Here is a 21,719-nt window from a genome sequence, read left to right as displayed (position 1 = left end):
CTGCTCAGCCGTACGCGTACTCCAACACTGAGCCACGCCTGGGTTTTCTGATCGACCAGGTAACTCGCTCATTCAGGTGGCGATGATTTGTTTATACCGAAAGCATGTGGCCCAGTTAAGCCCAGTCGGTTGAAATATTTATTCAGTGACTCCCAGGACAGGCTACATCAGTAATCTTGTCACGTGCCAGGAGTGCGGCGTAGGAACTTCTTAACCCACAGGTATGACGTGGCCGCACAGAGTCCGTACCTTGGGTTGGAAGGAAGTGTCGGTGAGCGGTTCTGAAGGGGAGGGGCCAGGGAGCACCTGAGGTGGGGACTCACCAGGTGAGGATGTACTGCAGGTGCTCGTTCCGCAGGGTCACTCTGGTCTGCCCTCCGACGGGTCCTCCGGGGACTGTGCTCTCTGCGGAGACGGTGGGTGTTGGCACTGGTCTCCCGCCAGCCGCTTGGCCAGCAGCTTCCTTGGGGCCTTGCTAGCCAGCTCTCCCGGAGCTGTAGTTTTGAACTTCGCCAATTTCAGGTCACCTCAACAGGACCTTCCACCTGTACCTGGCCAGGTTCCCTCCCTACCCCACCCACCCACCCGCCCAGCACACTAGGGTGAAAACAGTAAGAACCGACTACAGCTTCTTGGCCTGGCCGGTCACGTACTGAAGTCTGCATCGATGAAAATGGGCTCTGTGCCTGTGAGCTTGGCCATGGCCTCCAGGTCCCTGTAGTACCAGTGGTTCCTTTCTGGGTTGTTCTCCGGAACAAAAGGCTTCCTGGTTTCTGTCAGCCTCACCATCCCAACCAGGTCCACTTCTCCCTCAATCTAAAAAAAAGTGAGGGTGTCCCTCAGGGCACAGCATGGAGGGGGCTCCCAGAGCCCTGCTCACCTGGGGGACAGTCCCACCCCTTCGCCCCTTACCTGGCCTTTCTTCCGAGTGTCGGGATTCAGTTTCTTCCTGGGGACAAACCCTCTGTTCACCAGGATGCTCAGCCTAGATGGGAAAGCCGGTTTCAGGCGGGAAAGGGCTTAGGATCACGTTGGCTTCTGCGCCTTCAGGAACAACTGGTGCTGCCACGGGAGGGCTGAAACCAGGGCAGGAGACGGGCCGCGTGCCACTGGGGAGGCCTTCCTCTGCCCGTGTCCTGATGGGTAAGAGCCACCAACCCCTGGAGGGAAGCCAAGGTGGTCCCTCACCCCCATACCTTCCTTGTGCCGCACCTGCAGCATGCAGCCAGTGACGGGCGTGGGCTCAGGCTCCCTCCCCGCTGAAGGCCTGGGTGCAGCAGCCTGCGCACCCACCTCCTCTCCCCGCTTCTAACCCGCGGAGACTAGCCGGGCAGCGCAGCCTGCTAGAGCCCAACGGGCCCATCCCAGTGCCAACCAGGAGGCTGTGGGTGACCGGGCCCCAGGGTTTCATTTGTCCGTTGACATTTGGGAAGCGGCTCTACTGCACTGCCCTTCTGCGCTGGCTCTTCTCCCTGGAATGCTCTTCGCTCCAAGTCTGGCCCAGATGGCACCTTGGACACCTTCCCTGAGCTGGCTCCCTCCGGAGCTCCGGTCACTATCCCTTCACGCTGTGCCATCATTAATGAGGGGGCCACTGGACAGACCGTTCGCACCTCCCCTCTCAGAGCCCCCAGGATGAGTCAGCTCGATGTCTGGGTTACAAAACCTTTATGGAATCCAACCTTCTAGGTTCTTGGGTTCCCCAGGGTCTTCCCAGGGTGGGGGGCTGAGAAGGGAAGATGAAGAGCTGCCCTGACCACACCTGCCAGGCTCCCTGCGTGTCACTCACCCCAGGTCGGTGCAGTGGAAAGGGGTGATGACGTAGGCACCGCTCTGGGCCGAGGAGGAGAGCCGGCCAGCCTCCCGGGCCTCCCGCTCCGGGTCCACCATGGTCCGTGGCATCATGTACAGCTCCTTGGAGTGGTCAAAGTGCCCCCTGACCTTCACCGGCCTGTACTCCAGGTTTTTCAGCTCCAATGGGCTATGCGGGAGCGGGGACGAGTGCAGCTGAAGCCAAACCCTCAGGGCTGCAAGCCACAAAACCCGCCGCGGCCTCAGGATGTGGGTGATGAGGGGGGCAGCTGGGGTGCAGGGAGTGCCCGCTACAGGGACAGCTGACCTGTGCTGCCAACCAGTCCACGTTTTCATGAGAAGCCAGAAGGGGGACTCCTGCATGGACTTGGTCAGTGTGGCTAAAACCCTGTTTGCGCCCCTAAATGGAGGCTTTGTTGAACATAGCCATTCCTCTAGGGCAGTGGTTGGCAAACTCAGTCAACAGAGCCAAATATCAACAGCACAACGATTAACATTTCTTTTGAGAGCCAAATTTTTTAAACTTAAACTTCTTCTAACGCCACTTCTTCAAAATAGACTCGCCCAGGCCGTGGTATTTTGTGGAAGAGCCACACTCAAGGGGCCAAAGAGCCGCATGTGGCTCGCGAGCCGCAGTTTGCCGACCACTGCTCTAGGGCAGTAGCATCATTTGGGGCACTTTCAAAATACCACTAAGAGGGGACAATGCCGGCTCCCCCTCCAGCTAAGAGTTCCTGGTTAGGGGCCATCAGCACTGGGGATCCCTCAGGCACACGGCCTGCAGAGGGTGAAACCCAGGACCGCAGGCTTTCCTATCCTTTCGGGCAGTTTCCCAAGGGCGACCATGTCAGCGAGCAGCCCAGCAGGGCCGCCCACCTGAGGGCCAGGACCCCAGCAGAAGCAGCCCGCCCCACGGCTGACCAGTGCGAGGAGCCCCAGCCCCGGCCCCGCACTCACTCTGCGGGCAGCGGGACAGGCTCAGCCATGATTCTGGACTCCAGCTCTGAGATCAGCTTCAGCTTCCACTTGCGACGCTGGACCTACGGAAACAGCAGAAGCCCAAGCAGACGGCAGCGGGTCCAGGGCTCGGAGCCACGAGAGCCGGAGGCCAGTCTTACCTGCCATGTCCCCAGGCCAAAGGCAGTCACAGGAATGAGCAGCAGGAACCACTGGAGGAAGGAGTCGTCCTCTGCTTTGGTGGCAGGCGCCTCTGCTGCGGAGCTGCCGCACCTGCTCGGCCTCCAGGCCAGCCCTAGGGAGTTCCACACGGGCCTGGGGTCGCCAGCCCCGGGGAGCACGGGGTGCACCCAGGAGGGAAGGGCCCACAGCCTGCAGGCCGGAGCCAGCTAGCAGCTCCCGTGTCCAGCCCAGGCCCCGCACGTGGCACTCTGTGGATGTTCACTGACTGAATGAGCCCCAGGGCTTGGTCGTGGCTGCCACCGACCAAGACTCGGGTGACTCATGGTCCCACCCCACGCCTTCCACGCGGGAGGGTGCTGTGATGTGTGTGTATTCTACTGCGCCGAGACGCACCGCGTGGACTAACGTGGTTGAAGAGGCAGGAATGTGATAGAAACTCAGGACAGTGCTCCACAGAGCTCTCGTAACAGCTTTGCCTTTCCTTTATTTTTCAAGTTAAAAGAAAATTTATTTACAAAGTTACAGAGGTAGAAGCGAGCCAGCTGGGTTGCCTAGGCTCAGGCGTGCTCCCGTGAGGGAGAGATTTAAAAAAATTTACTCATTTAAGGGAGGAAGGGAGAAGGAGAACCATCAATTTGTTGTTTCACCTATGTATGCATTCATTATGTACCCGGACCAGGGATCGAACCCTCCATCTTGGCGTATCCAGGGGATGCTCTAACCATCTGAGCTGCCCTTTTCATTGCTCACAAATCCAGAGACGGAACAAGATGCACAGAAAGTGCGCTGAGGGTCTCAGAGGAGTCCCTTCCCAGGAGAGCGCCATGGCCTCCTGGGTGGCAGAAAGGCGGGCCTGGGCGGGGGGCTTACAAAGTGCCCTCCTGCCCTAACCGGTGTGGCTCAGTGGATAGAGCGTCGGCCTGTGCACTGGGGGGTCCCGGGTTTGATTCCGGTCGGGGGCATGTAGCCTGGTTGTGGGCGCATCCCCAGTGGGGGGTGTGCAGGAGGCAGCTGATCGCTGTTTCTCTCTCATGGATGTTTCTGACTCTCCCTCTCCCTTCCTCTCTGTAAAAAAAAATCAATAAAAAATATTAAACAAAGTGCCCTCCTGGGGGCACAGCACTGCACACGCCCAGCCGCCCCTGCTGCCGTCCAGGGGCCTCACGCCGCCTGCCGAGCAGACGAGCTTTCCCGGGTCTCAGACACCGGGTTCCGCTCAGGTCGAACCCGCCCTCATTCGGCCAACGAGACGCCGGTTAGTGAGCGTCCCCGGCGCAGTCAGGGCTCCGCTAGGAGGCACCGAGTCTACGAGGCGGGCAGAGCCCGTCTCCGCGCCCCCAGACCCCGCCCCGTGCAGCGCGGGCGCGTTTCCCAGGTCCCTCCGGGGCGAGTCCTCACCTGCGCGCGAGGGGACCGCGAGGACGCTCCTCCAGACCGCGCGGGCCGGGGCCTGCGGAGACGCGGGGGCCGCTGAGCTCCCCGGCCCGGGGCGGGCACCCCCGCTCCCCCCGCTCCCCCGCCGCCCCGCCCCGCTCACCGGCCCCGCGCCCGAGGCGCGCAGCCACTGCCCCAGCAACCGCGCCGCCGCCATCGCCCCGCGAGCCCTTCCGGGGTCGGACCGCGTTTGCTTCCGGGGCACCGCCAAGCCCCGCCCCCGGCCCCGAGGTGGTTCGAGCGACGCCAGGCTTCCAGGTCCGTGGCCGCCCGGCCATGAGCGAGCCGCCGCCCGACGTGCGCGCCTTCCTGCGCGAGCACCCCAGCCTGCGCCTGCAGCCCGGCGCCCGCAAGGTGCGCGGGCGGGGCCCACTGCCCCGGGACCCCCAGGACTACCCTGCCTCCCCGCCCCCCGACTGCCCCCGGGACCCCCCGAGCGCCCCGGGACCCCCAGGACTACCCTGCCTCCCCGCCCCCCGACTGCCCCCGGGACCCCCCGAGCGCCCCGGGACCCCCAGGACTACCCTGCCTCCCCGCCCCCCGACTGTCCCCGGGACCCCCCGAGCGCCCCGGGACCCCCAGGACTACCCTGCCTCCCCGCCCCCCGACTGCCCCCGGGACCCCCTCACCGCCCCGGGACCCCCAGGACTACCCTGCCTCCCCGTCCCCCGACTGTCCCCGGGACCCCCCGAGCGCCCCGGGACCCCCAGGACTACCCTGCCTCCCCGCCCCCCGACTGCCCCCGGGACCCCCTCACCGCCCCGGGACCCCCAGGACTACCCTGCCTCCCCGCCCCCCGACTGCCCCCGGGACCCCCTCACCGCCCCGGGACCCCCAGGACTACCCTGCCTCCCCGCCCCCCGACTGTCCCCGGGACCCCCAGGACTACCCTGCCTCCCTGCCTGCCCCCGCCCCCCGACTGTCCCCGGGACCCCCTGAGCGCCCCGGGACCCCCAGGACTACCCTGCCTCCCCGCCCCCCGACTGTCCCCGGGACCCCCCGAGCGCCCCGGGACCCCCAGGACTACCCTGCCTCCCTGCCTGCCCCCGCCCCCCGGCTGCCCCCGGGACCCCCTCACCGCCCGGCCCCCGCCGCAGGTGAAGTGCGCTCTGACGGGCCACGAGCTCCCCTGCCGCCTGCACGAGCTCCAGGTCTACACCAGCGGCAAGAAGTACCGGCGGCGGGCCCGCGCCTCCCCTGCCTTCGCCTACGACCAGTTCGAGCCGCACATCGTGCCCAGCACCAAGAACCCGTACGTACCAAGAAGCCTGGCACCGCCAGGACCCCAGGTGGGACAGTTGCAGCCGCCCCTGGCCGCTGCTCGGGGAGACTCCACATGCCACCCCTGTCTGTGGGCGCCCACCGCCTGGGAGCTGGGAGGCGGGCTGCTCGCGGGAGCCGGGAGCCGGGAGCCGGGAGCCGACAGTCCCTGCGAGGCCGTCGAGGCCCGTGCCTGCGGAGTTGGCTCTTTTGGGAACGCGAGGCTGGCCTGCTCCCTAGGGGACGGGGAGCGCCGGTGCTCCCCCCCCCCCCCCGCCCCCAGGCTCTGCTCCAGGTCAGGCGCCCATTTGCACTTTAAGGGGGACTGGTTTAGGTGAGGGTGTGGGTGACAGAAATTGTGCCGAGGAAGAGGTGATGGCCTGGCGGGCGCGCATTCATGAACTTGAACGCTGAGTCCTCAACATGCGTGCTCACAGCAGAGCAGTCGGGGAGGCTGGCCAGGCCACGCGCCAAGCAAACGTGAGGCCAGGTCCGTCTGGCCCGGCGGCCCCCCGCACGGCAGGGGTGGACCTGCTCAGGAGCGTGTAAGAACCGGGGTGCCCAGACCACTTCCCGGGCGCCCCTCCCCCGCCGGCCTCGGTGGTTCTGAGGTGGCCGGGCTGGCGAGCAGGTCTGACTCCCTGCTTGTGCTGCTCCTGCAAACAGCTCTCTCCGACCCCTAGGCACCAGCTGTTCTGCAAACTCACCCTGCGGCACATCAACCGGTCCCCGGAGCACGTGCTGCGGCATACACGGGGCCGCCGCTACCAGAAAGCTCTGTGCAAATGTAAGTGGGGGGAGGGCACAGCTGCCCGGTCACGGGTGTTTGGGGGCATGCCTGCCCTCCCCAGGATGCGCACCCCTCGAGGGCAGGAGTGGTCTGGGCCATTCTGTGGCAGTGCCCGGTGGATTGCCGCGCGCAGTGAAGAGGGGTGCAAAGCAGGAAGCCAGCTCCCAGAACAGTGCTCCTCACTCACTGCTCGGCAGGCTCAGTTGACCTAAACTAGAGGGAAGCTCCTGCGGCCTCTCATCCACGTTACAATGAAGGGCGCGGTTGGAAGACCTGCGCAGTAATGGCAGGTTGTGCTCAGTGCTGTGAGGGGGTGCTGGGCAGCCAGGAGGGCCTGCCTGACTCAGGAGCGGGAAGAGGACAGGACCTGGGCCAGGTCCCAGGCTGGGCGTGGGAGGCCCTGCAGGACCTGCCTTCCGGGTGCCATCACACACTAGAGGGGGAGAAAGGAGGGGGGGGAGCACAGAGGGCCTTGGAGGCCGTGGTCAGGAGCACGTGCCGCCGGATGCGTGAACGGGGTGAAGCAGGGACTGGCGTGACCGGTGCGTCTCCATCCCTGTTCCTCTGGGAGCAGAGGGGCGGGCGGCGAGGAGTGGAAGAGGGGAGGGGAGTGGGTCGTGCGGGCACCCAGGTGAATGAAGAGGTGGCGGGTTCCATGGGGTCACCAGGTGTGGGCAGGGAGGGTGGAACGCTGTGGACAGGTTCTAACCTGGCGGTGGGGTTGCCAGATGAGGAGTGAGGGGCAGGAAGTTCCCGACTTGAGAACTGGTAGGTGACAGCGGCACCATGAAGTGAAGTTAGGGGCGTGGGGTCTGAATAGGCTTCGGGGGAAATTGAAAGTGAAACCCGAGCACTTTAAATGGGAGGTGTGACAGGGACAGTGGCTGTCGGACTGACGCATGGACCAGCTCTCAGGTGATGCAAATCACTGACACAGACGTGGCTTTGGCATCCACGGAGCCCGCTGAGAAGGGACAGGGTGGGGCCTGGGTACCAAGGAGCCCTGGGAAGGTGAGAGGACCCAGGTGTCGGGCAGAGAGGAAGGGGGACTCTTATCAGATGCCAGCCAAGGGGAGGTGAGAGAAAGGTGAGCTGGAGATGAGACAGGCAGCTGGCCGAGGCGGGGACAGCCAGGCTGGAGGGCAGTGGCCGCAGCCGGAGGCGGGGAGGAGGGCCAGGCAGGGGCAGTCAGGTGGGATGGGTGGGAAGACAGGACATGGAGGCCGGAGGCTCTGCCCTCCCCTGGGGCGAGAGGAGGCTCCACCCCCGTCTCTGACCCCACAAACTGGCCCCACAAAGCCCGTGCCAGCGCCGGAAGGGGCTGGTCCTCTGGTCACGGGCAGCGGCCCGGAGGCAGGAGGGGCGGGGGGCTGGGCTGGCTCCCCATCAGTGAGAATCACTACGAGGCTGAACCGCGGGCAGAGAGAGCATGGGGAGGCATTGCGTGGGGCGAGGGCGCCTGGCCGAGGGGGCCGAGGGGATGCCCTGTGGGGGTTCTGGTCGTGCCGAGGCCGGAGTGGGTGGCAGAGACGGAGAGGGGATCGGGTCCTGGAGGTGGTCAGAAGTGGGCAATGACCCCAGCAGGCTCGTCCACCCCATGGATGGTGACAGGAGTTGGGGGGAGTGAGAGCCAGGCCCCCGGGGAGCTGCACTGCACTGGGGAGGCCTGTGCTGATGGAGGGCCGGGGAGTCCTCAGTGCAGGAAGGACAGGGAGCCTCCATCCTTCCATCCCCGTTCCTGCCCTGTGCTCCGGCCAGAGGTCAACAGCGGGGCGCCCATTCCATGAGCCACTGTGCTTGCCTCCGGTGACAGGCCGGCACGGTTTCCAGGTCAGGTGCCCTGGGCCCCTGCAGCCTGGCGGGCCCGGCCAGAGGCGGGTGCTCACGCCCAGTAGATCTGTGCCCTGTTGCCCACCGGCCACACCCCGCTGGCCTCACCTGTCCTGGTAGGAACCGAGCTGGCGGCATTTCTCTGCCTCCGCTGCTCTGTGCCTAGAGGGTGGGGCCCGGAGGACGGGAGGCGAGGAGAGCCGTGTGTTGTGCTGGCCCCTCTGCAGATGAGGAGTGTCGGAAGCAGGGCGTGGAGTACGTGCCCGCCTGCCTCCTGCACAAGAGGAGGAGGAGGGAAGACCAGACGGACAGTGACCGGCCACCCCGCCGGAGACCAGCCTTCTGGGAGCCCGAGTCCAGCGATGGTGACGGCACGGCCCCGAGTGACAGTGACGACAGCATGGCCGACCTGTACCCACGTAAGCGGGATGTGCTCCCTGCCCCTCCCGCTCCCTCCGCTCCCGCTCCCGCTCCCCCTGGCTGGCCTGGCCGTCTCCAGCAGCGGGGGCTCTGGCCGCTCCTTCCTCCACGTGCCCCGAGCCCCCTGCACAGCATGACCCTCACCAGATCCTCTTCCTTCCAGCCGAGCTGTTCACCAAAAAGGACCTGGCAGGGGCCGAGCGCGGGGACGGCGCTGATGACGTTCTGACCGATGAGGACGAGAGGCCGAGGCACCCGCGAGAAGAGGGCGCTGGGGACGGAGAGGGGAGGGGCGGGGCCCGGGAGCTGGCCCTCAAGCGCCGGAAGGTGAGTGGTCCCCCAGGGCTGCTAACTCGGCAGCAGTGTCCTTAGCGATGGTTCCATGTCCCTGGAAAAATGAAACAGCCCTTTGTGCAGAGAACACCCCAAGCTCATTTGGGTCTGCACCTGAGCCTGTGCGGAAGGGGCGGGGCTAGAGGAGGTCAAGGTCTTTGCGTTTGGGGGTTCGCAGCGCTGCCTTAGTTGAGCCAGCAGCTCTGAGGGAAACTGGGCGGAGAGCTGACCTAGGGGTTTCCAGCTGAACCCTCCTGTGGACGGGGCGGCTGCCTCGCACCCGCTCTCCCGGGAACTCACTGGAACTCTGTCCCCGCCACAGCAGCAGTCGGGCCCATCAAAGAAGTTCAAAAGCCGTCACCGCGAGCCGAAGCACGTCCGCTCTTCCAAGCAGGCGGGTTAATAAACGTTTGCCAGAGACCGGCAGCCTTCGCGAGTCCTTGGGATTTCCACCCCGCGTCGCCCAGCTGCCCCCGTGCCCTCCCGGCGGGTGGGGGGTCCTGGGGTTTCTCCATCCGCTCCTCTGGCTGCCCCAGGAGCAGGGCTGGGTCCGTCCCGTGGGGACCCTGGGGGGAGAGTCGCGTGGACATGGCTGAGTGAGTGGGCCTCATGTGGCAGCTGGGAGCCTGGCTCGGCCCACCCCCCTGGACGGCACCCGAGGGTCACACTGCGTACAACAAATGCCATTGTTTATTTCCATGTTTCCAAAATCAAAAGGTTTTCCAACACAACTAAGATATAAAATACAGCATAAAATGAGATCGATACTATTTCCCACATAAAGCAAAAAGTTATCAAATTGTTTTGCCAAAACCAATTGGTAGATTATTTTCCGCTCCTCCTACCGGGGCCCAGGCGCTGGCCAGCTCTGGGCGGGGAGGGGGGTGGGAGTGACCGCCGCATCACAGCGACCGGGGCGGTCGACACAGGTCTCAGCAGAGTCAGGGAGGAGCCCTACGAGATGCGCTTGGCTGAGGTGCCACTCTGGGGCTGTCACTCAAGGGGTGGGGGCTGCCAGGACGTGTTAAGGGGGGAGGGGGTGTGGACCAAGAGACCACGCGGCCCAGGTTGAGTCAGAGTGTGTAGTGAGCGTCCGAGTGACCAGGAATAGACGTGCCCTCTGGCCGGCTTTGTCTGCCACCAGGACGAGCCTCTGTCGCGGCTGGGGCCCGGGTGGGAGTGAAATGGTCGCCATCATTCCCCTTGGTCAGGGGTCCAGGCTGCAGAGCCAGATGAGGTGTAAGAGCCCTGAGGGGCAAAAGGCAGCCCCCTCCCCGCAAAGCCTCGGGCACAGAGGCCCCCTCACCTGGCTCTGGTCTGGAAGGTGACCTGGACCTGCCTCAGGGCCGGCCCTCAGGCCCCACACCTCGCTGAAGACCAGAGAGCTAAGCCCTGAGGCCAGGCTCTCGGTGGGCCTGGCCAGGTAGGTCTGTCCCCCAAGGATCTGGGGGGAGGACAGCGGGAGGCACAGACGTGTCCCAACTCCCCCCGCGCCGTCACTGGACGGGGCCTGGCGGAGGACAGCAGGAAGCGCTCACCCCCCAAGAAGAGAAACACAGTGTAAGGCAACGTTAGAAAACTTTAAATACAGGAGTCAGATCGATCGGTAAGGCATCACAAATCAGTAAGAAGTAATTGGGGCCGTGTGCAGCATAGCAAACAGACGTCTGAGCAAGCAGCAGCCTCGGGAGCCGGAGCCGAGCCGGAGCCGCGGCCGCCGCCTGGGATCGTCCCTCAGCCAGGGAGACCAGGCAGCCTCCAGGGCGCGCCCAGGCCGCGAGGCTGCGAAGGCCGATTGTGAGGTAACTGGTCTGCGAGCTGGCGGGGCTGCTCCTCCCGGCAGGCCAACCTGCAGACGTGTGGGTGGGGCGTGGGGGTGGGCGCGAGGGTCCCTGGGCTCTGGGCGGCGTTCCGCACGGCTTCTAATATCCACCCACCCGGGCCACGGAAGCTCCGGGAGGTGACCCATATGAGCTGCACCGTTGGGCCGCGTCCTGATTGATTAAGCAAGGACGTTTCCGTGAACAGGGCCCCCTAACACTGCCTTGCGCTGTGGGGTGCTCCTCTAAGCACTCCCGTCCTCACAGTGACACTGCGAGGCAGCGAGCGGCCAGTGGCTGATGTGCTGGGCCACCCAAAATCATTTAGTTTCAGCTAAAAACGTAAACTTTAAAAAAAATAAGAGGGAGACTGCTTTGAATGATACACAGATGTATCTGCTCAGGGTACAGCTTGAAGGCCCCACCACCCACAGGAATAAACCCAGGACAGAGGCCGCACCCCACCCGGCTGCTCCCGCCGCGCGGCCCAGGCCTGGCCGTGGGGAGGGAGGAGCTGGCGGCCGCTGGCTGGCCGGGCGGCAGGTGGCGGGCAGAGCAGTCAGCCATCGCTCCCAGGGCTGCAGAGTTCTCACATCTGTGCGTCACCCGGGCAGCAGGGGGAGAGGACGTGAATGCCGGCCGTTTGTTGATCGACCCCGAAGCAGTCCTCGCCGGCCACGGGCGTAGCCAGGCAGGGAAGGTCTGTTACCACTCTTTCTTCTTCTCGTCCATGGAGACGCCCCCGGGGCCCAGAGCCACCACCAGCAGCAAGCCTCCGATCACCGACATGGTCTGGAAGAAGTCGTACTTGAGGAAGTCGTGCATGGGCTTGTAGACGGGGATGGTCCAGAAGGCGTTGAAATACACGTTGATGGCGAACAGCCAGACGACCAGAGTCAGGGCGGCCAGTTTGGTCTTAAAGCCAATGGCCACTAGAATCATCAGCGCTGTGCCCACGATGTTCTGGAGGATCTGCAGAGGGGAGAGCAAGAGACTCAAATATGAGGAAGAAGGGACGGCCAGGTGCTGGGGCGAAGGGACTGGGGCGTGTGGAGGCCGCTCATGGCCAGGGCTGAGACGGTGGGGTGGTGACAGGTGGGGCTGTGATGGTGGGGTGAGTGACAGGTGGGGCTGAGACGGTGGAGTGACAGGTGAGGCTGAGACGGTGGGGTGAGTGACAGGTGAGGCCGAGATGGGGTGAGTGACAGGTGGGGCTGTGACAGTGGGATGAGTGACAGGTGGGCTAAGACGGTGGGATGGTGACAGGTGGGCTAAGACGGTGGAATGGTGACAGGTGGGGCTGAGACTGTGACAGGTGGGGCTGAGACAGGGTGAGTGACAGGTGGACAGGTGGGCTGTGACGGGGTGACAGGTGGGCTGAGACAGGGTGAGTGACAGGTGGGGCTGAGACGGTGGGAGGTGACAGGTGGGGCTGTGACGGTGGGAGGTGACAGGTGGGGCTGTGACGGTGGGAGGTGACAGGTGGGGCTGTGATGGTGGGATGGTGACAGGTGGGGCTGTGATGGTGAGATGGTGACAGATGGGGCTGTGACGGTGGGAGGTGACAGGTGGGGCTGAGACGGTGGGAGGTGACAGGTGGGGCTGTGACGGTGGAGTGAGTGACAGGTGGGGCTGAGACGGTGGAGTGAGTGACAGGTGGGGCTGAGATGGTGGGGTGAGAACGGGGCTGGGGCAGATGGAGCAGCGCTCAGTGCAGGCCGAGGTCTCCCAAGCCGCTCAAGTGGGAGCCTGGGGCCTCCACACCGGGACGGCCGGGCGTTCCTGGGCACCTCGCCAGGCAGGGCGCACGCTCGGTTACAAAGACCTGCTCTGTCAACTCCCGGGGGACAAGACAGAACCTTCTTCAGCTCTGCACGCCCAACGCCCGGCACACGAAGGCCATGAGATAAAGGGGAGGGAGGAGAGGAAACAGCGAGCCTGTGAGGCCGGCACCAGGCCCTCCAGCCAGGCCCACGGTGCTGGACCTCACTTGTTGGGGGCAGGCTCTGGGCACACAAGAACCTGACAGCTCATTCTTCAATAGGATCCAAAGCCTCGCCTTCGGGGCCCTGGGCTCTGCTTCGTCCACGGCAGGGCAGGGCGGGGCAGGGGCGGGGCGAGCAGGACTCACGGAGAAGAAGCTGGCGTCGAAGTGAAGGAGGGTCATGAACATCAGCACCAGCAGGACGCGGCCTCCCAGCTGCATGTACTGCTTGGGGGAGCTCTCGCGCATGGTGGGGACGCCCGCGAACATGCTCTTCCCTTCCGAGCGGGACTCCGCCAGGAGCAGCAGCAAGCCGCCTCCCAGGGCCAGGTTCCTGAGGGAGAGGCGCCACGCGGGGCTCAGGCCAGCCCGAGGGCCGCCAGACCGGCCGGGAGACTCAGCCCTGCCCCCTCTCCGCAGACCAGGCGGGACGAGGCCTGAAGACACACACGTGTCTGTGCGCTAGACAGCAGCCGGCGCCTGAGCACGCGTGGAACCTGCACTGCTGAGCAGCTGGCTCCATGAGCAGCGGTTCCACTGGGGCCCCCCTCTCCCCCGTGAAATCCGGGTCAGGAGAGGCAACTTGGTGCTCACGTGTCCTGAGGCCCTGGGTGGGGTGAAGGCTCTGCCAACATCCACCACAGTCTAAGAAGCACAGTCTGGACCCCAAGAAGCTGACGCAATGGACAGTTACAGCACCGAGGTGAGGGGGAGGAAGGAGGATGAGCCCTCCAACCAGACGCACGTACCTCATCAAAAACTTCAAGTCCCATAAGATGCTGTAGGCGATCGTCTGCGGGGACAGAGGGCAGAGAAGAGGTGAGTGTCAGCATTTTCAAGCACCTGCTTTCCCACCGCATGGAGAGCATCAGGCAGGTTTCTAAATGTGAGGTCACCAAACCGCTGCAGGCCTCCCAGGACAGCTCCGAGGGCAAGCTCAGCTCAGTGCCCCAGGCTGCCGGGGGCCCCGGAGAACGGCGGACCCAGAGAACAGGTGTGTGAAAGCCTGCACCCGAGTAGCCGGGCAGCCTTCTTTCCGAAGGAAAGGACAAGCATGGGGGCCCGGCGGCGGCCCGCCTGGCGGCTCCCGCCCTTGTCAGAGCAAACCCAGGCACGGGGCAAAGTGGGCACCCAGAGCCCGGCCCCACTCGGCACAGCCGCCAGCCGAGGGCCGCCGCTCCTCCTGCGTCCGCCTGGAGGGAAACGGAGCCCCTTCTCGGGAGTTCCAGGGAGACTCCTCGAAAGGCCTTTCCAGAGGCTCTGCTCCAACCACAGCAAGAAAGGCAAGGCACCCCCCCCCCCCCGCCCCGTTTACCTGCGGTGGTTCCTGGGTGAGACCCGCCCTCCCCCATTCTTCTCCCCCGCACCCCCACCCGTTTACCTGCAGCGCTATGATTCCGAAGAGCCCAAAGCAGGCGTACTGCACGAAGTTCCTACTCAACACCAGGATGCAGCCAGCTGGAAAGGAGAAGGCGAGGGTCAGGGGCTCCGAGTGAGGGGACCCCGCCACACTGGCCGGCTGCCTCACCTGGCCTCAGGTGCAGCCGCAGCCCAACTACCTGCCACAGGCAAAAATCAAGGTGTGGGAGGGGGAAGGGCAGGCCCCCCCTCACGGTCAGCTGACCGCCACCACAGGCCCTGCGGCACCCGCAGGACAGGCGGGAAGTGCAAGGCCCTGCCTGCGTGTCCAGGGCCGCGGCTGCCACCAGGAGCAGAAGCCAGGCCTGAGGCCGACGTGAGCTGCGCTAGGCCTCGTCTCTCCCTTCTCTTTCCAGATTCCCCCTTCCAGACACCAGGGCTTCTCCTGCCGGCTCCTCACCGCCCCAGCTCGCCCGCATCTGCTCTGGGAACGCCGACACAGGGCCGCCCCTTTCTTCAGCAAGCCCCCCAGTCCCTGGGCGGGGGCCACTCACTGAGCTGTCCGAGCAGGTTGAGGAGCACGAAGGAGGAGGCCACCAGGTAGCCACAGCCCCAGGTGCTGTCGATGTAGTCCCGCTGCTCGCCCCACTGGAACCACATGCGCACGCCGTCCTCCAGGAAGGTGCTGATCAGGCAGAGGCGCGCCACGTGCGGGAGGTACTGCTTCGTGACCCGGAGGAACTGCGGGCCACAGACATCGCGGTGAGGGGCTGCGGCAGAGCCCTGGCCCCAGCACCTGCTCCCAGCATGCATGTGGGCGCGCGAGAACCGCACGAGTTCCCGGCAGCCTAGACCCCGTCAGGTGACGGTGACACTCTTCCAGGACCTCTGTCATCTCAGCAGACACGTGTATGGCAACGGTGGCTATCCCACAAGAATGGCCCCGAGACACGGCCGCTGATCTCCGGCAAGGGCATCAGCAAGTTAGGGCCCCGAGGGGGGGGGGCTCACCCAGGACGGCGCCCACTCCACCCAGCCTGCTGGTCAGGGCTGCGCCCTGGGCCTCCCAGACAGAAGCGAGCTGAGCGTGCTCTTGAGACGAGAGTCTGCTTAGATGCCAGCCAGGGTCCGGGCGGGAGGGCCTCGTGGTGGGCCAGCTGTAAGCTCACGGACTCACACTCGCCCGGCCCCTCGCAGCAGTGGAGGGAAGGCCAGGCTCTGGCCCCCGATGTGCATTTGGGACCACGGTGCTCCTCCCAGCCCTGACCCTCCCAGAGCTCAAGGTCGGGCCTGGGCAGGTGTGTGCGCACAGTTGTGAAGAAACCTGAGCCTGCAGGTAATTAGGCCAAAGCAAATTAAAAACACACTAACAAATGGGATGGACAGCTGTTCCAACCGCAATGAGACTCAAGTGTGTAAAATCACTGGCCAATGTCAAAGAGAGAAACACATTTATAACTTCCCCCTGCTCTATGCTAGCCATGCCATTTACTTATTAAAATTTTTTTTAAATATATATGTATATATATATATTGATTTCAGAGAGGAAGGGAGAGGGATAGAAACATCAATGATGAAACAGAACCATTGATCGGCTGCCTCCTGCACGCCCCCTACTGGGGATCGAGCCCGCCAACAGCAGGCATGTGCCCTCCACCGGGATGGAACCCGGGACCCTGTAGTTCACAGGCCGACGCTCTATCCACAGCCACGCCGGCTAGGGCGCCATGCCATTTATGACGGCTGACATGCCATTTATGACGGCTGACCGGGAGACCAGCACACGTGGCAACCGAGGTACAACCGTCACCAGGTGTTCCCGTGCACTTTCTTACGGACCGCGCGAGGCCGAGATAGGAAGGGACAGAACTGCCAGGGCACCGATAACACAGCAGGAACCCGGGGAAAGATCGGGGCCCACCCACAGGAGTGATGTGTCAGCAAGCGAGAGTCTAAAGGGCACCATGAGCCTGGCCCCTCACGGGTCAGTCAGATTAAGCCACAGCCCCTGAGGGCTCATTAACGCTGTTGTGGGAATAAACGAAGGTGTCCACGTGAGCATTTCTTAATTTTTGGCATTCTGAAAAGTTGCTTAATAGTGCTAGAAAGTGCTCAAGCTGTCCATCGCAGTTACCGGCCTCTGGATGTTCAGTCTGGTTCATCAGCTTCGGCTGCTGAGCACAGAGAAGCCTGCTCACGGGGGCGGGGGGGGGGGGGCAGGGGGTGCCGGGAGGGGGCCAGTGATCACAAGGCAGGTGTCCCTTCTCTTCCCACCTGCTGAGCTCAAGCCCCAAGCAGTCAATTCCACACGTTTGCTCGGCCTTTCACCCACCGAGGTGGTGGCAGGTCACAGGATGGACAGACAGCCTACAGGCATGGGACACCCTCCTGGCTCCACTACCACCAGCTGGTGCACTGTGACCAGGACAAACCGAGTTACCGGGGGGGGGGGGGGGGGGGGGGCGGTCTGTGCCACCTTCTAAAGGGAGGGCAGCTGGAGTGAAGGTTGCTAAGGTTCGCTCCGACGTCAATGAGCAGGAGAGAGCTTGTCCAAGAAGAGGGCCAAGCACCCCACGCAGAGAACACACACAGAGTGGAGGTACACTTGGTGTAAACACACACACCGCATCAGAACAGGGGCTCGGGGACCGCTGACTGACGCCATACGCCCCCCATTTCCGCCTCACGGCCCACACGCTTTTGAAATGCCCAGCAACGGGGCTGCCACCCCGCCCTGAGGAGACAGACCTCCCGGGCTCGGGGGGGCGGGGGGGGGGAGCCCTGGCAACGGCACGGCCTCACCTGGATGCGAAGCCGGGGAGAAGCCCGGCGGCGAGGCGGGGCCGGCTCAGAGACTGGAGCCTGGTGGGACCCCCAGGCTGGGAAGTGACCCCAAAAGGCAGCACAGGGACCAACATGGGCAGTGCCTCCCAACTGGGCTGTGGCCTGGGCCCCGTCACACTGGCAGGCATGGCAGCCCGGGGCGGCGGAGGCAGCTGAGTCTCCTGGTGAGTCTGCACTCCTAAATTGAGTGTCTGGGTCCAGAGGATTACAGAGCAGAGCCTTCCTCCAGACAGGTAATCACGCCGCCCGCCGCGCAGACGTGGGGGTTTAGGTTTAGACGGCCGTCTGCTCACGCTGGGAAAGCGCACCCCCCAGCTATTCGCCTCTGAGCCAGGCTGCCACCTGGCTTCCCAAGGCAAGCGGCCGGGGAAGGGCCTGGCCGACCCAGAGCCCCGTTACAGCGGCCGCCCTCAGTGACACCTGCTCGGACACGAAGGAAGAACCGCTTCCTAACAGAGACCAGACCCATTTTGATCCTATTTCCTGCATGTTTTGGTCACCAGGGTTCAGACTTGGCCACTGAGCCCACACCATGCCGGGCCGGACAGCGTCCCCGGGAGAGCAGAGCAGAGCGGGCACAGGCATCGGGCAGCACCGAGGCCGACCTGCCACCTGCCCGTGCTCTGTCCGCCGCTGTCGGGCCTGAGGGCAGGGGCTGCTCTCGGAAGGGCGTCAGGACACTGCTGGAGGCAGACAGCGGGGAGAGCCTGCGGGGGGGGGGGGGGGGGGGGAGGGGGGGCAGCCAGTTACAGGGTCTCAGACTCACAACCGCCCGCTTTACCAGGTCTCACCTACACACCCCTGAAACGAGCCAGCGGCGGAGACTTTCCTCGGCTGAGCCAGGCAGGGGCGGGAGTTCAGTGACCCACACATGCCTGCCCACCGTGACCCCAAACTCCCAGCCAGCCTAGTCCCCCCGAGTGCTGCCCGTGGCTTCCTGCTACACCTGGAGGGATAGGAAGGTGTCACTGGCCCAAAGCTGGAGACGGGCTGGCTTTCTACTCAACATCCAGGTGTGACCAAGAGCCTGCCTAACCTGGGGGAGCAGCCAGTCTCCCCATGTCCCCACCCGCGCTCCCCAAGAGGCTCGGTGGCTCCCTTAGTCTCCGAAGACAGGCGAGCAGGGCACCTCCCCCCACTCCTGGTGGCCCAGGGCACGAAGCCCAGGCAGGAGGAAAATGCTCAGAACCCACACCCATGGCACCCCGAGCAGTTAATCCAGAGCCTGACACCGGCTGTGCCCGGATCAGGGTCCTGTAAGGCCACGCTCGCTACCCAGTGCCTGACCAGAGGCCCAGGGCTCCTGGGTGACCGCTCCCAGAACGGGCTCTCGGGTGAAGGACAGGTAGGAACGCCAGGCCCGCTGGAGAATAAGGCCGCGGGGACGAGCCAGCAGGCAGAGCTCCGAGTGCTGCCACTCCTTTTACGGGTCCGTGCGCCTGCGTGGCGTTCTGCACTGGCCGCGAGGCCCGGGGCGCAGGACGGGATCTGGAGAGCTGAGCTCACGAGGCTCCCGGTGCCCAGCCCCAGCCGCAGAGCTCGCTCAGCACTTCCCCGGCCTGGCCCCTGCGAACAGGACACTGTCCCTGCTGCCCAGGGCAGGGAGCCCGATGCCAGGGGACAGCTCGGGAGGAACCTGCCAGCGGAAACTACCCAGACGGCGTGCCGTGCTCGCCTCTGCAGACCCGCAGGGAAGGTCACCGCGCTGCTGAGCGGCAAGGAGCCCAGACCTGGGAGCAAGACACCGACTCAACCTTCAGACTCAACCTCCAGCCACCGTGTGCCGCACGAGCACAGCGACCTCCGTCTCCACGCGGAAGATGGAGACGCCACGGCCAACCTCACACGGTCCGGAGGTGACACGGCGACGTGCACGGAGGACCTGGCCCCACGCTGGTGCAGTTAAAGGGTCGGTATTGCCAGGGGCACACGGGCCTTTTGGGGTCCCACTCTCAGCAGCCCCGGCCTCCGGTCACATCCTGTCGCTGCGTGTTTGCGCCTGTTTTCTGAGGACAAGGCTGGAAGGAAGCAGGGGTGTCGCACTGTCTGGTCGGTGGCTTCATTGTTTCCCTGTTCCCTGCAGGATCGATCGCTTTCACTTCCAAGCCTGGATGCCGCCCTTATTGGCAGCGCTGCTTTACTACGCGGGTAAACGTTAAACCCCAGCTTGGCCAGATCTGTGCATCGGAAGCCGCGACTTTGCTCTGCACCCTGCTCTCCGCCCACGTCCGCTGCGCCCCGCCTGCCTGTGGCAGGAGGCTCCTGACTTTGGTTCTGAAGAGCACGGGCCCTCTGCCCTCCTGCGTGGAGGGCGGAGGCGGCTGCCGGCGACACCCCTGCCATGGCCACTGCGGCCCAGCGGCCCAGCCCTGGTAAACGGACAACAGGGACAGGGCCCTGGCCCGCTGGGTTTAGGCAGCGGCCTCTTCCCTGCGCTGTGCCAGGAGGGACGGGGCCTGGAAGCAGCTGGATGTGGCAACAGCCGCGAGGTCGCAGGCCTCGCCTTCCTTCCCACAGGAACTCGCAGGCCGACCTGACCCGACCTGACCCGACCCGGGCCCCTCCTGGGTCCCAGATCCCGCTTCGTTAGAAACAAACAAGATGCAGGGGAGGAGAGCTCACCGATGGGGACTGGCAGCGGCGCGACCGAGACATTTTATCTAGATTTGGTTGTGAAATTCACTTGCAAAACCAGGGTTTTCCGGCTGAAGAGCCAGGTTGGTGCGCTCAGTCCCCGCGGCTAGTAAAACGGGTCACTGAAGTGATGTCAGTGAAAACGGACAAAAAGGCCTCCGTGGTTCCCCGCAGCTCTCGCTCGCCAGCACCCTGTTTGCGAGGGGCCCCATTTTTAAGTTGTGTCTGTACCCACAAACCACCACCTTAGGAAAAACTACTTCTCCAGGTTGACAGACTCCACCCCCCAAATTGGTTTTAAATGGTTGGATCACAGGAAAATGTGCGACCCCAATTAGGAGGCCACACTGGAGAGAGATTACCACCCCTGGGGGGGGACAACGAAACCCGGTCACTGACCCCAAAACACTGGCTTGCTTTGTTTTGTTTTGAAATCACACACTCGAGCCTCCCGGGACCCCAGGACCCCCAGCCCCCAGCACGATGGCTCGATGCACCCCAGGCAGGTGCAGCCTTAGCCTCACCACTCTGAACCCCGCAAGGCCAGCACACACGGCAAGTGAGCCAGGGGCCGCCCGATCTGCCCGGGGACGAGGCTGCCAAGCGCCCGGTAACGGGCACTTTATGAGCCGCGGGCCCCCGGCGCCCAATCCCCTCCCGCCTTCTGCCAAGCAAATCGACCAAGTGGGGGGCGCTGTCCTCTCCCCGCCCGCACCCCAGTCTGTGGTCCAGTCGGGTGTCCTCGGCCCCGAGCCAGGCTTCCCGGTGCTCAGGGGCCACCTGTGCCCTCCGGGGAGGAAGCGGCCAGGAGGGCGCCCGCCCCTCCTCCCAGGTGCGCAGAGAGCCGCTCCTTCCATTCGGCCCCGGGGCAGAGTCCAGGGGGGGGAACGCGGGGTCAAAGGGACCCCACGGAGGCCACGCGTCTGGGAAAGAGAAAGGGGACAGGGCTGTGCGTTCTGGAGGTGGGGTGCATACCAGGGCGCCCCCTTTCCTCCGGGAGGACCCCCGGCCTCCAGTCTGACCAACCCCTGTCCAAGATCCCAGCTCCCAGCCGCCTCCTGAGCGCGCCCAGAGGAAGGAAGAGCGTGCGGGAGCCCCCCCAGCAGCCGGGGTCGGAGGCCGCTCCCAGGCCCCCAGCACTCGGGCCGCCTTCTCGGGGGGCGGGGAGGCAGCCGCTCACACCCCTCTCCTTCCAGGAAGGCCCGGGCCGGCTGGGGGGACGGGTCGCCCGAGCTGGGGGCCGAAGCGGGGCCCGAGCACACACCCGGCCGTGGGGAGGCGGCGGCGAGGGGCAGGCTGGGCCGGAGGCCGGGGTGGGGGTCCCGGGCCGCGCCGGGCAACGCGCCAGGGAGGGAGGCCGCGGTTGGGGGAGGGGGCGCGACCCCGGCGGTGGGGTCGGGAGGGCTGCGGGCGCGGCCCGGGCCTCGGGGCGGCCCCGCGGGGCTCGGGGTCCGGGCGGAGGCTGGGGGGCGGCGGGGCCCGGGAGGGGGCCCGCGGGAGGGGGCCTGGCAGGGGAGGCCGCCGGGCCGCAGGCCGCACCTGGTCGGCGAAGTCCTCGGCCGTGCCCATCAGGTCGTTCTGGCCCATGGCGGCGGCGGGAGGCTCGGCTCACTCGCTCGCTCGCTCGCTCGCTCGGCGTTCGGCCCGTCGGCGCCCGCGCCCGTTGCGGCCTCCACAGGAAGTGCCCGGCGGCCGGCCTCGCTGCTTGTCGGCGGCTCCAGCGGCTGCCACGTAGGCCAAGCCTTAAAGGGGCCGCGCCGCGGGGCCCGCCCCGGCCGCGCCTTAAAGGGGCCTCGGCGCACGGCCCTCAGTTGCACCGCCCGGCGCGCTCGAGGCTCCACCCACCGCGCTCTTAGGCCCCGCCCCCGCAGCGCCAGGCCACGCCCACCTCGCATCAAACCGGGCGGCCCCTCCAGGCCCCGCCCACCGCGCTCAAGGCTCCACCCAGCACGAGATTTAAAGCGGCCCGGCCCTGGGGGCCTGCTCGCCAGAGGGACGCTACGGATACCGTTTGGGCCGGGCGAGTCACGTGGTCACGCAGACACACCCGGGGCTGAGG

The 21,719-nt window shown here is 65.1% G+C and overlaps 3 protein-coding genes across 5 annotated transcripts; 1 reads left to right on the top strand and 2 right to left on the bottom strand.

Moving 5' to 3' along the window:
* Positions 1 to 124: 124 nt before the first annotated feature.
* SURF1 (SURF1 cytochrome c oxidase assembly factor) lies at positions 125 to 4,582 on the bottom strand. 2 transcript variants are annotated; one of them, XM_079790116.1, is made up of 9 exons: positions 4,490 to 4,582; positions 4,351 to 4,402; positions 2,931 to 3,064; positions 2,770 to 2,852; positions 1,790 to 1,981; positions 913 to 985; positions 654 to 816; positions 324 to 494; positions 125 to 249 (listed from the first exon to the last, which is right to left on the bottom strand). In XM_079790116.1, the coding sequence occupies exons 1-8, from the start codon at positions 4,541 to 4,543 to the stop codon at positions 361 to 363; spliced, it is 885 nt and encodes a 294-aa protein (XP_079646242.1). In that variant the 5' UTR covers positions 4,544 to 4,582; the 3' UTR covers positions 125 to 249; positions 324 to 360. The 2 variants fall into 2 exon arrangements, with proteins under 2 accessions (XP_079646242.1, XP_079646241.1); XM_079790115.1 differs by having other exon boundaries at positions 324 to 405.
* On the top strand, positions 4,550 to 10,429 carry SURF2 (surfeit 2). Of its 2 annotated transcripts, none has more exons than XM_079790123.1 (6): positions 4,550 to 4,740; positions 5,484 to 5,638; positions 6,330 to 6,433; positions 8,494 to 8,685; positions 8,850 to 9,013; positions 9,345 to 10,429. In XM_079790123.1, the coding sequence occupies exons 1-6, from the start codon at positions 4,663 to 4,665 to the stop codon at positions 9,420 to 9,422; spliced, it is 771 nt and encodes a 256-aa protein (XP_079646249.1). In that variant the 5' UTR covers positions 4,550 to 4,662; the 3' UTR covers positions 9,423 to 10,429. The 2 variants fall into 2 exon arrangements, with proteins under 2 accessions (XP_079646249.1, XP_079646248.1); XM_079790122.1 differs by having other exon boundaries at positions 4,552 to 4,740; positions 9,342 to 10,429.
* A 151-nt stretch (positions 10,430 to 10,580) lies between these two features.
* SURF4 (surfeit 4) lies at positions 10,581 to 21,407 on the bottom strand. Its single transcript, XM_079790117.1, has 6 exons — positions 21,200 to 21,407; positions 14,737 to 14,923; positions 14,205 to 14,281; positions 13,573 to 13,616; positions 12,971 to 13,157; positions 10,581 to 11,811 (listed from the first exon to the last, which is right to left on the bottom strand). The coding sequence occupies exons 1-6, from the start codon at positions 21,245 to 21,247 to the stop codon at positions 11,545 to 11,547; spliced, it is 810 nt and encodes a 269-aa protein (XP_079646243.1). The 5' UTR covers positions 21,248 to 21,407; the 3' UTR covers positions 10,581 to 11,544.
* Between the last annotated feature and the right edge of the window lie 312 nt (positions 21,408 to 21,719).

The sequence above is a fragment of the Cnephaeus nilssonii genome (assembly GCF_951640355.1).
Source record: "Cnephaeus nilssonii genome assembly, chromosome: 14".
Taxonomy (NCBI): Eukaryota; Metazoa; Chordata; class Mammalia; order Chiroptera; family Vespertilionidae; genus Cnephaeus; species Cnephaeus nilssonii.
Note: the sequence above shows the minus strand (reverse complement) of the source record. Positions and strands in the feature narration are given on the sequence as shown.